The sequence below is a fragment of the Heliconius melpomene genome, chromosome 18 (assembly GCF_056956725.1).
Source record: "Heliconius melpomene rosina isolate 202511_hmr_F chromosome 18, ASM5695672v1, whole genome shotgun sequence".
NCBI classification, from domain to species: Eukaryota; Metazoa; Arthropoda; class Insecta; order Lepidoptera; family Nymphalidae; genus Heliconius; species Heliconius melpomene.
The window spans coordinates 15419384-15436633 of NC_140406.1; the positions used below are offsets into that span (position 1 = coordinate 15419384).

At 33.0% G+C, this 17250-nt stretch overlaps 1 protein-coding gene across 7 annotated transcripts in view; it reads right to left on the reverse strand.

The window, feature by feature from the left end:
* cher (filamin A protein cher) overlaps nt 1-17250 on the reverse strand; it is a 63728-nt gene that overhangs the window by 6891 nt on the left and 39587 nt on the right. For all 7 annotated transcript variants that reach the window (XM_085201675.1, XM_085201677.1, XM_085201676.1 and 4 more), the window contains 7 exons: nt 17091-17204; nt 16449-16637; nt 11028-11130; nt 10395-10537; nt 9678-9786; nt 6161-6325; nt 5722-5961 (listed from right to left, as the gene is read on the reverse strand). In XM_085201675.1, the coding sequence (XP_085057801.1) occupies nt 5722-5961; nt 6161-6325; nt 9678-9786; nt 10395-10537; nt 11028-11130; nt 16449-16637; nt 17091-17204 (1063 nt within the window). The remainder of the gene's footprint in view (nt 1-5721; nt 5962-6160; nt 6326-9677; nt 9787-10394; nt 10538-11027; nt 11131-16448; nt 16638-17090; nt 17205-17250) is intronic.

Genomic DNA, 17250 nt, shown 5'->3' on the forward strand with positions numbered 1-17250 from the left:
TAATAAGACAATATCTCTAAAATTGTCCGGTGCACGGGGAACGGGGTGCTTTAACACTAGGTAAAAGGCTGCGCTGCTGCTAAATATGTGGAATAAAGAGCGAAGATGAAAATGATATAATATTAGAGATATCTTCTAATTCAAATATCTTCTAACTCAAAATTACTTGCAAATATATAACTTAATGTGTATAAGTCAACATACGATTATAATCGATTCAACCTATACCGAACGTTTATTTAATCCACAGTTAACCAGAAACAGTAGAACTGACCAATCAAATAATGATGTAGACCTCATGCAAAGCGGAGGTATTGACAGGCTACAGGTTCGATGTCCGGGTCCTTCCGCCTGTCTCCAATTATATTAGTAAAAAAACAAAGGTTTTGAGCAGATGTGCATTTTATGAATTAGAAATATGAAATCCTATCATTCCTACGTAGGGAGGGAGTTTTAACTCTACTCTTCACTTCGCGTCGTTAAGTTCCCTCACTCAATAAGACAAAATGTCTCGAAATTTCGACGGCAAGTGGGGAACGGAGTGTCTTAACATTTGGTTCTTACCAACTCCGCTTTGCGGGAAAAGGCAATGATAACCTAGCGTTTATACATTCCATTCTACACTTGCCTCTCGAGATCGAGGTGCTGCTATGTTGGAAATTGACTTTCATAATTTATTCTACCAGGGTGGGAAATGGAACTACATACTTCCCCCAATTTGAATTGATCTGACAATCAATCGATCAATATCACAGTCCAATGCTGCGACTGCGACACTGGCGTTGCTAGATGGTAACCAGTATACCGAAATAGAGAGAAACTATTTCCCTCTCAACAAACAGATACAAAAAACCTTAAAAGACCAAAAAACCCGTAAAACTACAGACTTCCATAACGTTACGAAAGTAAAAGTGTGTGTGTATCTCTAATCTAACTGTAGATGTATAAATTATAAAGCTTTACAGAGAAAAAAAATCTCATTAATTTAAGTAAAATGAATACATATAAATAGACAACATATTTAACTTCTAATAAAGGAAATCACAAATTATAATGGCCATATTAAGAGAGGAAGTTTGTGTCTATTATAGTTTAAAGGTCGGTAATAATAGATTATAATTAAAATTACTAATTGAAATTAAATGTAATGTACATTTCAAGGTGACAAGCAATATAAAAACTAAAATGGATAAAAATTAAGGTGTAATTATATTATATTAGAATTACAATTTTTATATAATTATTTAGATTTTAAGATCTAACAAATTGTTATTATCGGTTAAGCGCAGTGTTGAGTTCTGTTACATAACATGCAACGCAATGCCTCTAGAAATCGGAGGAAAATGGGTTACGGAAGAGTCATAATGGAAACAGCGTGTCTTAACACTCGGTTGCCCCAGCCCACCGTGCTAAATTCGGGAAACAGAGTGATGCTAAAGAAGAACGCATAGATCGTTATTTTAGATAATTCTTGAACCATGTTAAGCACTTTACTGTGGAAATCAAATATATAATTAGATAGAACTATGCTATTACAGTCATCAGACGAAACTGTTGGATTTGAAATGTTTCAGTGATAGCTTAATAAATTGACATATAGAGACTACGTGAAGATTTCTAAGCATTCCTACGGCAACAGGAAAAAAGTTGTTTTTATATTTTACATCTTAAATAAATATCATAAATAAATATTTTTCATCATATAATAAATAATTTTAATTATAAAATATATAAAACAGATTATAAAATCAGCGATACAAATCGGCAAGCATTGATTTAAAAGGAATTTGCCCTCAGAATGGTCTGTATAAATGAATGGGTAAGATGAAGCCGCCGCTTTGACGGCATGCGCCCGCGCCGCCCGAATACTTACTTTTTTATCTTATTCATAGAAATTTTAAAGAAAGTTTGCTTATTTTTTTGTTTGTTTGTTTGGTAAAAGTATTTTGACCTATATATATTTTTGAAGAGCGTTTCGGAAAGATTCTATAATATTTTTTTGTTAGTTTTTAATAAAGAATTAAGCATTTGAAGTTTAGCGGCACAGAGTCCGAATGTTGATGCAGTGGTTGTAGCTTCAATTGAACTCGAGGGTTTATTTATATCCATTTCTTTGCTCTGGTAACAAGACATATGGCGGCGTTGAGTTCCACCACTCAGTAGGAAATGTTTCGAAAATTGGCCGGAATGTGAAATGAAATAATTTGACATGTAAAAAAAGTCTTTCGTGGGGACATTTACTTTAACAGTAAAGTAGTGTGCATTTAAAACGTGATTTTCGATACGTTGGTTGTATATATGTATTGTTCATGTTTTCTCTGTAGTATAGAAATAATTTTGGAATGTTATGAATTGCAATGTGTAGGTATGTTGTAACATGTACGAACTGAGCCAAAAATATTTATATCGCTCATTTAGTGTAACAATGACGTAAATGCACTTCTTTAGACAATAATAAATAAATAAATCAATATATGAATAATGGAAGGACTATTTATAAACTAAGATTGCGTCGCCAAAATATTAAAAAACTGAAAACATGTCATTGTCGTACCAAAAGATCGTTTTAATAACCAAAATCCCATCACCTTACACATTATTACAAACAAAGTCAGCACAACTTAAGTCATTACTCGAAACAGTCAAGAAATTTCTAATCACGGTACACTTATGAAGTATCCAAAGACAAAAAGGGACCGCTTCTTTGTCGGGTGCGGCCATTTTTTTTCTCATCGTCCAAACACAATGGGCTGGACACAATGGGCTGGACAAATTTAGTCCTGAAGCTGAATTCCTTGCCACTGGTGTTTAAAAGTCATTTTAATTGACCGCCGGTCGGTTGTATGCGGAAAAAAGAGTATAATTCGAGACAACGCGCTATGATGGAATGTCGGGACGCTTACAATTCTGTTTTGTTTTGATTATTTATAATGGTTAATATTTTTTAAATATTTGGGTGGTGTTTTTTTTGATTATTTTTATGTTTTATTTGTTTATAAATATGTATTTGCGTTTATACTTAAGCGCGATGAAAAGATGTACGAATTTTGTGTTGGTAATTGCCTGCCAGGTAGAGAAAACAATATATAATATTCCCGCGCTAAAAAGTAGTAGGTAACGACTATCATTAGTATTTTATTACTATAGCTTAACACTTTATCGTTAACACAAGTTCGCACAATTTTCAAGTGTTCAACTGCGAAAGTCAACGCCGCGCTTCCTCATGTTACCAGGACGCAGTAAAAAATGATTCATCCTATCAATAAAAAATCGAGCTACTACTATTATATCACATTAAACAGTCAGACTCTGTAGTAATTCGCAATGATGACCGCCGCGTTCTATAAACGCCTTTATTATATATTAAATAAATTAAATAAAAACTCAAATGACTATTATACACAGAACGTTTCAGGTGACGGGCCGAAGGAATTTTTCCCAATTATATTGTAAGGGCACAATTATTATTGATAATATTGATGGGTTATTATAACGTTATTATGAAAAGAACATGATAGCTTGAATAAAAAATATTTAACTATATAATAAAACATTAAAGTAAATATGGTTCCTCGTTCATTATCGCTAGAAGTGTAGTAAGCCGGTAGCATATTTGTGTTCATTGGACGATTCAAAAGTACAATTATATTCCAAATTAAAACTTGAAACTGGGGAACAGAGTGTCTTAACACTAGATTCCCAGATTTCCTCTGCCATGTGCAGGATACAACGAGCCATCGCCTTGTTACCATAGAAAGGAAATGAAAATATCTAAAATATTTCACATCCTCCAATTGAAACTGAATCGAACGCACAACCCGCATCAAAAACTAAATCACAAATTACCTAATCTAAGCATATTAAAAGCTGTTAATTACTATAACTCGGCGACTATACACTCAAAAAGTCGTTAATGTGTATGTTAAATACAGTTTAGATCTTAACGTGTTGTAGGTAATATGCAAATTGTGAAATTAGCAAACCTAATACTGTCCCGGCGCGATTTAAACTGTGATTACTTGCAGCTGACGCCGTTATTGTTACAGATTGCATTTAAAATAACTATTTAACAGTATATGGGGCCGTTGTGCTGCAGTGGAACAAACACTAGCAACGCAATGACTGCAGGTTCGATCCTCAACGTGCCAAGAGTGTCTAAATAATAGAATTTTATAAGGATAGAGAGTAAAATTGCTTTTTATTTATAAATATAAATAACATTTTATTTTATAACAAATTTTGCCACTATAGTAGATGTTAGTGGCTAAGGCGTTAGTTACCAGTTAAGGGAATGTTTGTCAAAAGAAATATGTTAAGTTATACTATCTGAGAAGCCGAATTCTTTAAATTGCGATGGCAAGTCCTTTATGATTTATCATTATCGTCATTTTTTTTCTACTTAACCCACTATACACAAGATGATCGTATTCTATCCTTGGCGTGACCTCCATTCAACGTGACATTTCCGAAAGTGATAACTGCTCGACTGGCACGTTCAGACCGCCGCGATCAAAGAACAGAACAGACCACAATATTACACTTAAAATTGATGAATCGTTAAAATACATACGTCGTCCACTGAAATATCAGATATGGCGCGCTAAATTGAACCAATTACGTACAAATACAAACAATGACTTCATAAAATTTCTCCACGAAGTCCTCAGCCCCGAAGACTTATGACGAGGATTAGCAAAAACGTTTACCGTAAATTCGAGTAATCACCGACCGAAAACGCGACAGCTACTATTACTTAACAAGAAAAAAACAAAACAATTCAAGATGAAATAAGACAAGACAAAAATAATGAAAGAAAAGACAAAATAAAATATATGGAAAAAAAAAAAAACAAAAAGTTTAAAAAATCGATCTGTCAAAATGGTTCGCGGCAAATTTCGCCGTAGCTCCGGTCAAGCGGGCCTCCATTGGTTGGGCAGCGCATGGGCGTGGCTCACAGTCGTACAACTTATAAGGCACAAGCCAAGTGATTTATTTATGAAGTGCATTTCAGTGTTTATATTGTTTTTTTGTGCGGAGCCCTACGCCGGGGCCCCGCGGGGCGCCGGGGCGGACGCCGCGCCGATACGACGATAACGTGTCTCCAAATGAATTATAACATGTATACAATACTTGAATATGAACGCGTGGAGATCATATCGGTTTATATTTTGAATTTCTGAATTTCTCACTAATTATTATCATAAGGCTTATAAATTCTTTTGATGAAAGAAAGAATTGTTTTGTTAATAATAAAAAATGCATCGCTGGACATGGTTACAGATCATAATCAATATTATCTTATTAGGTAATATACACAATTATATTTATTGTTATTCTTTGTAAATGTAAATGTAAATATAAATGAATTAATAATTGTAAACATTTCAGAAAATTATTACTTGAATATAATATTAAGGTTTAGCTGGCTGAATTAGACGTTTACAACACACAATAGAGGTCTATTAGCTTCCTTAATAAAAAAGATTGTCCAATAATCTTAAGCCCACAGACAGTATTGAACAATAAGTAAACAAATACAGCTCGCTCCTTCATTTTAGTAGACCAATTCAAAAGTTCAACAGATTTCAACTCGGTTTTTTATGTTTTTTTTTAACTTTTGGAATGCAAATGAAGAAAATAAAATGAAAATTATGAAACACATCAAACGTAGAGTGGAAGTAATATAAAAATCTATATTAATTAATTCAATTCAAATGTTACCTGGCTCATCAACCTTGTACGAGACATCGCAAGAACCATCCCTTCTATCCTTAAAGTCTATCTCAGCTTTGCTAGGACCCTCAAGAGATATAGCTAGCTGACCAGCACCAGCCTCCCTGGTCCATACATTAAACTCGTTGAAGCGACCTGCCTCTCCCCTTTCGAGGCCTGCTCCACCGGCCTTGACCAAATGAGCACCGGAGTCACGGAGAGGTCCCACTGTGAACTGGAAGGGAGATCCTGGGAAAGAAATTAAATTATGAGATAAATTATTTTGTGTTTATTATATATAAACATACATATAATAATTAGATAAGTAAGCCTTATTTCTTGGTAGTTTGCTTTACTTTAGTCTTATTAAAAAAATCAAATATAAAATCATCGTTAGTAGAATATAAACTAAATATCAGTTATTGCAAGACTTTCAGAAAAAACTTACCGGGAATATGGATTTCTCTGTATTTCACAGACACGGTGTGGACACCCAACTCCTTAGGAACGAAGTGGACGGAGTAAAGACCATCTTCCACCTCTTGGATCTCTGCATCTTCAGATACTCCGCCAGGACTGGTGACGGTTGCGGCCAGATCGAATGATGTAATACCTAAAAGAGATATTTTTTTTAGCTTTTGCTTGTTTTTCAATAGCATTTTTGAAAGAAGTACAAGAAAGTACTTTCCAAACCAAAATCAAAGAGTTATGTTGGATTTGTGTTTACAATACATGTTTATATTATATAGATGTTTGCAAATGTTAATCTTTACGTAAAACATTCGCTAGGAAAATATTCGCTATTTAATAATTTATATCACCTACTTATATGAGGATACGTGGAAAAAATGCTCCACATTCATATATTTAAAATAGAATTATAATTTCCATCCCCTAGCTCAATAAAAAATACAGGACGATGAAAAAAACGAAAGTACGTCAGTGGGGTTAGTTAGGAGCTAAATATGTATATTGACCTATTAAATAATACGTGATATGTTTAAAAAAATATAAAGCATTATATATTTAAAAAATATATATAATAATAGTTTATGATAAAATCATTTGTTTTTAATATTTGTAGGTATATTTTCTATTTCACAACTTCATGCTTTTCCTCTATAGCAGTTCCGTGTACACTCCAATCCCCACTTTTCACCGAATTCTTGAGGCATTGCGTACATTGAGAGGCGGAAGGTTGCCAGAATTGAAAAATGAAAATATTAAATATTTCATTCTCCCGAGTGGGAATCGAACTTACAACCTTCGCGTTTACAGTCGCTCGCTTGTGTGTGCGCCACGACGAATACGTGAAAATTATTAATTTCCCCAAATGGGAATCAAATTCACAATATCACGTATAGGTACTATTAAGCTAATAAGATATAAATACTTTAAAAAAAATTGAAAAAATATCTATTTTTAAATCTCGGTAACAAATAAAAAAATATGAGTCTGTGGTAAAATGTTACTTTTTTTTATTTATCTGGTTACTAGCGGACGTGCGCAGCTTTGCTTGCGTAATTAGGGGTGAATTCTAATAAACCACGAAACATGTGTTCAATGAAATATTTTTAAGAGTCTAAATTTCAAATTATACAAATCGGTGGCGATTTAAAGATTTTTCCATACAAACTCCTCTTATTTGCACCCTTAGGGGGTGAATTCTAGAAAACCATGAAACACATGTTCAATTAAATATTTTTAAGAGTCTAAATTAAAAATTTTATAATAATCGGTGGCGTTTTAAAGATTTTTCCATACAAACTTTCAACCCCTTATTTGCACCCTCAGGGGGAGAATTCAAGAAAACCCTGAAACACGTTTTCAATTAAATACTTTTAAAAATCTAAATTTCAAATTTTATAAAAATCGGTGCCGATTTAATTTTTTTTCCATACAAACTATTAACCCCTATTTCACCCCTTTAGGGTAAAAATTTTTCAAAATCCCTTCTTAGTGGATGTCCAGATTACGAAAGTAAACATCTGTCCAAATTTCACGTTTCAACGCACAGCGGTTACGGCTGTGCGTGCGTCTTACCTCAGTCAGTGAGGACAAGTCCTTTTATATATATAGACTAGCGGACGCGCGCAGCTTCGCTTGCGTATTTAGGGTTGAATTCTAATAAACCAAGAAACATGTGTTTAATGAAATATTTTTAAGAGTCTAAATTTCAAATTTTATAAAAATCGGTGGCGATTTAAAGATTTTTCCATACAAACTTTCAACCCCTTATTTGCACCCTTAGGGGGTGAATTCTAGAAAACCATGAAACACATGTTCAATTAAATATTTTTAAGAGTCTAAATTTAAAATTTTATAATAATCCGTGGCGTTTTAAAGATTTTTCCATACAAACTTTCAACCCCTTATTTGCACCCTCAGGGGGAGAATTCTAGAAAACGATGAAACACGTGTTCAATTAAATACTTTTAAAAATCTAAATTTTAAATTTTATAAAAATCGGTGCCGATTTAATATTTTTTCCATACAACCTTTCAACCCCTATTTAACCCCCTTAGGATTAAATTTTTTTAAAAGCCCTTCTTAGTGGATGTCCAGATTACGAAAGTAAACATCTGTCCAAATTTCACGTTCCTACCATCAGCAGTTACGGCTGTGCGTGCATCTTACCTCAGTCAGTGAGGACAAGTCCTTTTATATATATAGATAGTAGATAATACCTGTCTTTTTGTATCGAATAAATGAGCGAGTACTATTTTATAACGTTTTCTAATTATTCAGGAACAATTTAATAGCTCTATTCGTAAGTGTATAGAATTCAAATAGGAAAGGAATTTAAATATGTATAATTCCTATATAATATGTGAAGATTTCTACTTTATAACAAAAATGTTTTTTCTAAACTATGTAGTTCGATATCTATTTAATGAATATTTTTTGATTTTACTCATGCAACAAAAATGTTAAATAATTTTAAGATCACCGGTTCAAATCCAACAAAAAATAAAATGCATATTTTAAATAGAAAACATTTATTCTAAGGAGTATAAAAACTTCACGTTCCATAGTGTGTTGTTATACATTTTCATCGCATCATTGTCTCTCACTTAGTGCCATGATGTACGTCAAAGCGGAATTTAACACCGATTTGAATATAAATATTGCCTCATGTCAGGATCCAAATATTTGTGAAATCTTCTATTATCTCTGTGGTGTCAATTATTTACGCAGTATTTTACACATAGATAAATTAGATATTCCATATAGCTGACAAGATCTTTTTAAAGCACCAATATTATTCGCCTTTTTGTACTTGATAATGTATATTTGGTTGAACGCTGTAATCTCAGGAAATACCGGTTCGAATTGAAATAACATTTACGTGTTAGAAAGTCAATTTATCAAGGAAGGCTTACACATTATATTACATCACGTTAATCGTTTCCGTGTCCATCGCACCTGGGCTGCGGTCAGAGCCCAGATGAAGATGAAGATGCGAGTGTAAGCTAATGTTTCATAAAATACCTCTGTCTTGTGAACTCAATGTTTATAGTGCAGTTTTAACCCATTTTTAGACGGATTTCCCTGTTGAGTGTGGGAGACAAACGCTGCCAAAAGTTTTTCTTACAGGCAAGCAAAAGAAAAAATATTTTAATAATCCACCTAAGCAGAAACCAAACTAGAAACGCATATACAGGCAAACATATCTATGATTCACATTAAAATATTTTATGCTGAAAACTAAGTAATTTTTAATAGTTAACTTTCAAAAGTATTGTATAAAAGTTCTGTTATTAAACATTATATTTATAAACAAGAAGAGAGTTTTTTGAAAATGATTATTGAATTGACTGACTGTCAACAATATGTGAGTTAATTTTTTTTCATTTTGACTTGAAAATTAAGCGGAAACAGGGAAGGCGTGACTGATCATTGCATTCTCTCTGCCTACCCTGCTATATGCGGGATACAGCGTGAAACTAAAAACAAGTACATACCAGGCATTTTGAAAGTAAGTTTGCAGTTAGTGCCAACTTCAGTGAGAGGCGCGGGGTCGCGTTGCCTCTGGATCTTCTCGCGCTGGCGATTGCTGCCTTCACCGGTAACCTATGTAAATAAATATATAAGAATATTAATCATATTATTATATTCTATTTGATAAGAAAATAATATAAATAAAAACTGCAACAGACTGTACACTATACGGTTGTAAAATCTTACTTGGAGGAGTATTTAAAATATTTTATTTATATTTAGTATATTTTCATTTTGCATCTATAGTAGCCAAAGCGCGGCATTGAGTTTCACCATGAAGCTGAAAAAACTAAGTAAATAATCACTAAATTCAAGAAGAATACCGTGCTCTACGTGCTTTGCAGCTTCACGCTATTTCTTACATTTTACCATAGCAGGCTATTTCTTACCCTAGCAGGGCAGGCAGGTAGAATCGAATGCCAGACACGCTGTTCCCCATTTTCCGAAACAAAAATTTTCGAAACATTGCATGTTGACTGACATAACTTAACGCTGTGTTTGGTGTTCTTACCAGAGGTAGATAATTAAAGTAATTCATTCCTCCGACTAGGATTCAAACTCAATGTGTTTTAGTCGAACGATGTCGAGTTATCATGGCCTAAATTATTTATTCAAGTATAACGTTTTTAACATGTTAAATATTTATATATATTATATTTATATATATTTTAAAAATATACCTTGACAGTGAAAGGAGATCCTTCAACGTGGTGATCAGCGAACTTCAGGTTGACAATGTAGTAACCTGGTTCTGTCGGTTTGTAGCTGATAGCTAGTACGCCATCCTTGCTGTCTGCACACTGGATCTCAGCTTTGCTTGGACCTGTTCATTAATTTAATTTTAGTCTATTTTTTAGATTTAGGATGTTATTTTTGTAACATTATTTTAACTTCATGCTGTATCCCGCACATAGCAGGTAAGCAGAAGGAACCTAGTATTAAAATACTGATTTTCTCATTTTCCTCCCAATTTTAAAGACATTGAATGCTATAGAGTAGTAGAGTAATAAAAACAATTCATTCTCCTACTGAGAGTCGAGCCCACAGTCAATCGCGTGTCCTCTGATAAATTATAAAAAACAAAATAGTTAAAATGAGGCAGAACTATGGTGATTGGCAAATAGATATTCAAACTGGTACCTGGTACATACCGGTAATAGAGGAGGTATTTTTTTACCATTTCAACCCCCCTACAGCATAATCTTAAGTTATAACGTTTTCGACATATTGAACATTAAACACAACACATTCAATGCCATTAAATATATAAAAAAGTCCTTTTATATAAAATATATAGTAATTATAAAATGTACCTTCAATAGAAAGAGAAAGACCACCATAACCAGCGTTCCTCGTGTCCACGCTGAAAGTGTTTTCACCATGAGTCTTGCCCTCTTTCAAGGCGGTCCCGGAAACCTAAAAATGTATATATTCATTCTAGTTTTTTTAAATAAAGAACGGTAGGCAGAGAGAACCTAGTGTTAAGTGACTACGCTCTGCATTTTCCAGTGAATTTCCGAGGCATTTCCTACTTACGAGAGCGAGGAAAATGAAATCAATAAAAAATATTAATGTGGTGTCGTGGGACACCAGGTAGGAACGAAGTTTCTTCGGCTAATGTAGAATCGACACAAATTGCAAAAAAGTCGTGCTCAATTTTCTGTAGGTTTTCTTGATTTTTTTTTAAATTTTTAAAATCTTGATTCTCTTAAATTTTGCTGATTAGTTTTTATTTAAGTACAAGAAAGTATTTAGGAAAATATTTTAGGAAATAATAAATTACTTAAAATAAAAAAACATCGTAATTCAAATTATCAACTAAAATAACAAAATATGAGTTACATAAGCATAAGGATACATTCCGATGACGCCGCACTTGCACCTCGCGGAATCGAACAATAGTGTTTTAGTATTTTGCTGATTTAACTGTTTTGAATTATATAAAATTTTAATAAAGATTCTCTGTCTTCAACTTGCTTTAAAACAGAAAGGTTGTTTATAAAATTAAATAAATAATTTTTAAAAAGCCTTTTTCTCGCCTGAGTAATTTAACTGGCGCAGTCGGTAGGATCGCGGCGTGTTTGGCTTTAATCAAACTCTTAAAGCCCGCGAACGGTTTCTATCGTTATTACCGCGATCTATTAAGAAGAATCTACGACGGCGAGACCGGCGGAGCACCTAAGCATCGGAGGTTCTGCCAAGCAGTTGAGTCCCGGTTGGAGATGCAGAGGTTTCTTTGGTGAGTACTCTTGTTATCCAAGTTCCTATGCTATATTTCCTTCCGTATTTTTGTATCTGTCTATATAGCTCAAATCGCGATAGGCATTTACTATTATTGAATAAGTTTATGAGTAATAAATAAATGAAATAAATGAAATGAAATAATAAATAAATGAAATAATAAATGAAATGAAATAATAAATGAAAAGAAATAATAAATAAATGAAATAATAAATAAATGAAATAATAAATAAATGAAATGAAATAATGAATAAATAATTAAATGAAATAATAAAATATTATTTTAATAAATATTATATTGAATTGAAATATTTTATTTGTTTGAATTATTTTGTTAAATAGGTTAGTCGTGATTAAAAGATAAAATGTCTTTTGAAAATTGCGAGAATTCTAGTTTTAAGTTAATTTCAGATTTTATGCCACGTTATGATGGTAATTCAAAAACGTTGAATTTTTATATTAGAGAAGTAGATAATATATTGAAATTAATAGAGGGCGCAGCGAAACACCACCCCGCTATTGTGTGTTTGATAAAAAGTAGACTCAGTGGAGCCGCAATAGATGCAATAGCATACGAAGAGTCTCTAGACTCGTGGGACGCGATTAAACGCGCTTTGATTAGAAGATTAGGTGAACCTAGGAACGAAATACAACTAATGCAAGAGCTAACTCGAACGCGACGTAATAAAAAAGAAGACGCGGAAACTTTTGGGAAACGCCTTCGAGACATACTTGACACCCTTTTGTCCGTAGGTAAACATAGTAACAAAGAATATTATGAAAACATGGTTATAGAGCAATATACGAACCAATTAGACTTTCAAATTTCAATAGGTGTGCGTCTAGCCAGGCCTACCACATTAGAACTAGCCATTGTAGCAGCTAGGCAAGAAGAAGCTAAGCTCACATACAATAGATTTAATAATAATTTTAATATGTAAAACCCCCAAAGTAAGGTTAAAGAAAATCATAGAAACTTTATTCCATTTCCAAATTCACAATTTAGATTAACCAACCGACAATCCCCAGGTAATTATAGACCTTTTATTAATCATAGAGGTAACATCCCTCACCAGCAAATAAATCCACCCCAAAAAATATCAGATGTAACTATGAGGTCAACAAATAAACCAGAGAAGCCGCAGTTCGCAGTGGAGGAACTCAACTCTTCTACACAGACGAGCCACAGGAGCAACAACTCAATGAGTATTCCCAACACTACACCCCAGGTGAGTATTATTATGATAATATACATATACCAGACGAGCAGGATACTTATGAACCAGTTAATGACGAAATAAGTAACCAGCAGGATTTTACGTTAGGCATAGACCCAGACGTAAAGAGATAGTAAAAATAAATAATCATGATAAAGATCATTTACCCTACATAGTAATTCCCGAATTTAAAGGTAAGTTTTTAATTGACACAGGAGCTTCTAGATCCCTTATTTCATCAGAAGTTATATTTAATTCTATTTTTCAAAATCTTGTAGAATATGAACCATTTGAAATAAAAACAGCCCATGCGACAACACAGCATAGTCATGTAGTGAATTTACCCTTACCCCCAATCTTTAATAGTGATATTCTTCATAAATTCCTTATTTTTGATTTCGACCCTAAATACAAAGGACTTATAGGTCTAGATTTATTAAAATCATTATCTAGCGACATTAATTTGAAAAATAAAATATTACATACAGCGACAGCCGACATACCTATTTATTTCGACTATAATAAGAAACTTATAAAAATAGAACCAAAGTGTGAAAAACTTATCACGTTAAAAACAAACTATACTGACGGATTTTATATCTACGACGACTATATTTGGTCTAAGGGATTAACATCCCCTGCTGCTATTATTAATGTTAAAAATGGAAAATTTATAACTAAAGTCATTAATACCAATTCAGAAGGACGAACCATATGTAACATAGGTACATTTAAGTTACGACCATATAATGTTATATATAAAAAAGGCAAACAAAATATAAAAGCCGACGCCTTTCCTATGAATGAAATATCTCACAAAAATGTAGAATCTGATAATGATTCTACATTTTTGTGAGATATTTCATTAAAATTACCGTAAATTCTAATAATAATAAAGTCGACAATATAATTGACAGTATATCCCAAGATTTAAGTGCACAAACTAGTGAAAACGTAGCGCAGGTACCCCTTGTATCTAGTAATAATAACGATAACAACATAGAGCCTGACAATGACAGACATAAGATTCTCACATCAGAGACTGACAGTACGAGTATCGGTACTATTGTTCCTAATAACTCGATGTACACTAACCATTCCCAAACAGATAACGAAAATAAAGGTTTACTAATTAAATATAATGATAATGACAGACAAGTTAGGCAGTTTAACCCTAACATAACACCCAGCTCGAAATACAGAGTATACAATAGATTAACTAATACTAGGACATTGGTAAAAGACGTATTTACCAAAGTAAATAATACCAAGAAGAAAATAGTATCATCTTTAAGGAAGTACATAAGAAAACCACATAAGGCAGGTGGAACAGTCTATGAGCAAGTAGCTAAGACGACGCTCAGAGATAAAGCCATACCAGATTTCAAAGGTCCGTATAAGATAATTAATTTGCACCCTTACTATATAAAGGAGATTATAAAAAATCATCCAAACTCTAATTCTAATAGAGTTCGTTATAAATTGCTACGAAGGCCTAATCTTATTTCAGGTCTCTCGTGTTCTACACAAGAGCCAAAATAACCCTACATCCCATACATAATGGAATTTTATTATATTATTATTATTTAGATTTTATTAATTAAAGAATAACTCTTAAACAAAATGATATGTTTAACCTTGCTTTTACTTACTTAATAACGAATAAATATTATATATAATAGTTCTACATACAGAAAAATATTATATATAATAATTTTACATACAAATAAATACTATATATAATAATATATAATTATTTTAAAGAACTTATTTTGTTGTATGCGAGAATACTTAATCTTAAAGGATATATAAGGTTTATAGAAATAAAATAGAATATAAGTTAGATTTACTTATAAAAAACAAAAAAAAAGATATATTATTCATATTCCTAGAGTTAGACATAGTATTATAAATGGTTTAGTTTCGATAATAATTCGATACTAATAATTATAATTATAATAAGGACATTTATTAATTCATAAAAAATATATGTAGTTTTTAATTTTGTAAACATTAAACCTATTCAAATAAATAAATCAAAGTGTCTATTATGATGAAAGCATATAGTACAGAATATTTCCTAATTTCCATCCTAGAAATTCCTTCCATTTCTAATAATAAATATAACCTAACAATTATTTCTCATTCCAACCCTTATACTTGGTAACGAAGGGTACTCTTACCTAAAGAAGGATTTAGAATATATACCTCTCGATTATATACATCAACTTGCATATAATATCCAAACCCTAGAAGAAGAGGAGAAAATAAAGAAATAGAGTATTATCCTGGCTGTTTCAAGCTTATCTATGATTATTATATACTACTATAATAAATGTTATTTTTGGAAAATCTACGAGCATTTTCCCAGAGTCCCGGAGGAAACCAGCAGCGAGGACGCTTCAGGAACCTGCAGGACCAGCTTCCATCTTAAGGAGGGAGGAGTTACATAAGCATAAGGATACATTCCGATGACGCCGCACTTGCACCTCGCGGAATCGAACAATAGTGTTTTAGTATTTTGCTGATTTAACTGTTTTGAATTATATAAAATTTTAATAAAGATTCTCTGTCTTCAACTTGCTTTAAAACAGAAAGGTTGTTTATAAAATTAAATAAATAATTTTTAAAAAGCCCTTTTTCTCGCCTGAGTAATTTAACTTATGTCTCTTTATTTTTGTTTGACAACATAAAATTACATAGATATAGAATAGAAAAATAGAAATAAAAATAATTTTAACTCACATCCCTCCTCTTTCTATTACCACTCCACCCCAAAAGAAAGAGGGAGAAAGAGAAAGGTACTATACACTACTCGTCTGTGTATGCGACTGTCGCGCCTGCGCACGTCTCATTTAACGATTTTATTCCACGCATTTTTCTTACGGTTTTACTATCACATTTTTTTCAGTTCGGTCACGCAGCGAAATCCCTATCCCTTCCAAGCCTGCCATAAGGAACTTCGTTCCAATAATTAATTTCCCCGAGTGGAAATCGAACCCCCATTGGTCGCGTTTTCAGCTCGTGCCATCTAGCTGCTACAGTGTACGAAAAATAAAAAAACGAATATGTCTCTGTCCTCTGCTACATACACGCTGACCACTTATGATTGCATTACATAATGGTATGGAGTCAAATACCATTTTTACAATCCCATCCCATCTAATACCAACCGTATGTTTCCCATACAATCATACGGTTGGTATTAGTCAAATGTTTGAGTACCGGACAATTGATAGTCTAGTTAAGTCTTCGAATTGTTCAAATTCTACGTACCTTAACTTTTTTAGCGTCTCCAACTTCCTGTTCTTGGACGGTGATGTTGAATGGAGAATTCTGAATATGCACACCCATCTTCTTAACGGACACGATGTGTTGTCCAGCCTCACGAGGCGTGAAACTGATACCAATGTTGCCAGAGGGCAGGCGTTTTAGGAAGCAAGGCTCTTCAAGACCAGAAGGTGCCTAAAACGAATATTACATAGTGAATATAATTAAGTTAACATAACAAATAAAACATATTAAATATTTTAAAATTTACTACACAGAGGACAACATAACTAACCTCGTGAGTAAGAACTGAGTACCCATGTGTATTTTTTAGAATTTCTCTCGCAATTGACAGAGTAGGTGGAACTGGGAACCCATTGTTAATAAACTGCGTATTGTAGGAATGGTCTTATTATGACACTTCCATTCCCCACTTTCCGCCGTATCCTGGAGGCATTGAGTGTAGAGTGGCGGAATACAACGCCTCGCAAGTTTCATTACCAGAGCCAGTAAATAAAAATATTCAGTATTTCATTTTCTTGCGTAGGAATCGAGCCCACAACCTGTCGTGTTGACAGTCACACGCTTGTACCCCTGCGCTACGACCGTAATGAATAAATTAATATTTAAATTATGGTGCAGAACTACCTGAATAGAAGCGTTGAGGCTTCTGATGTCATTGTCATTAACTTTTCCTGGTAGAGTCACCTCGCTACAGCTACCAACAGAGATCTGATTTCTCTTACGACCTTCACCTGTAACCTGAATAAAAACACATTTAAATATTAGTTAAATAAGAAATTTTACT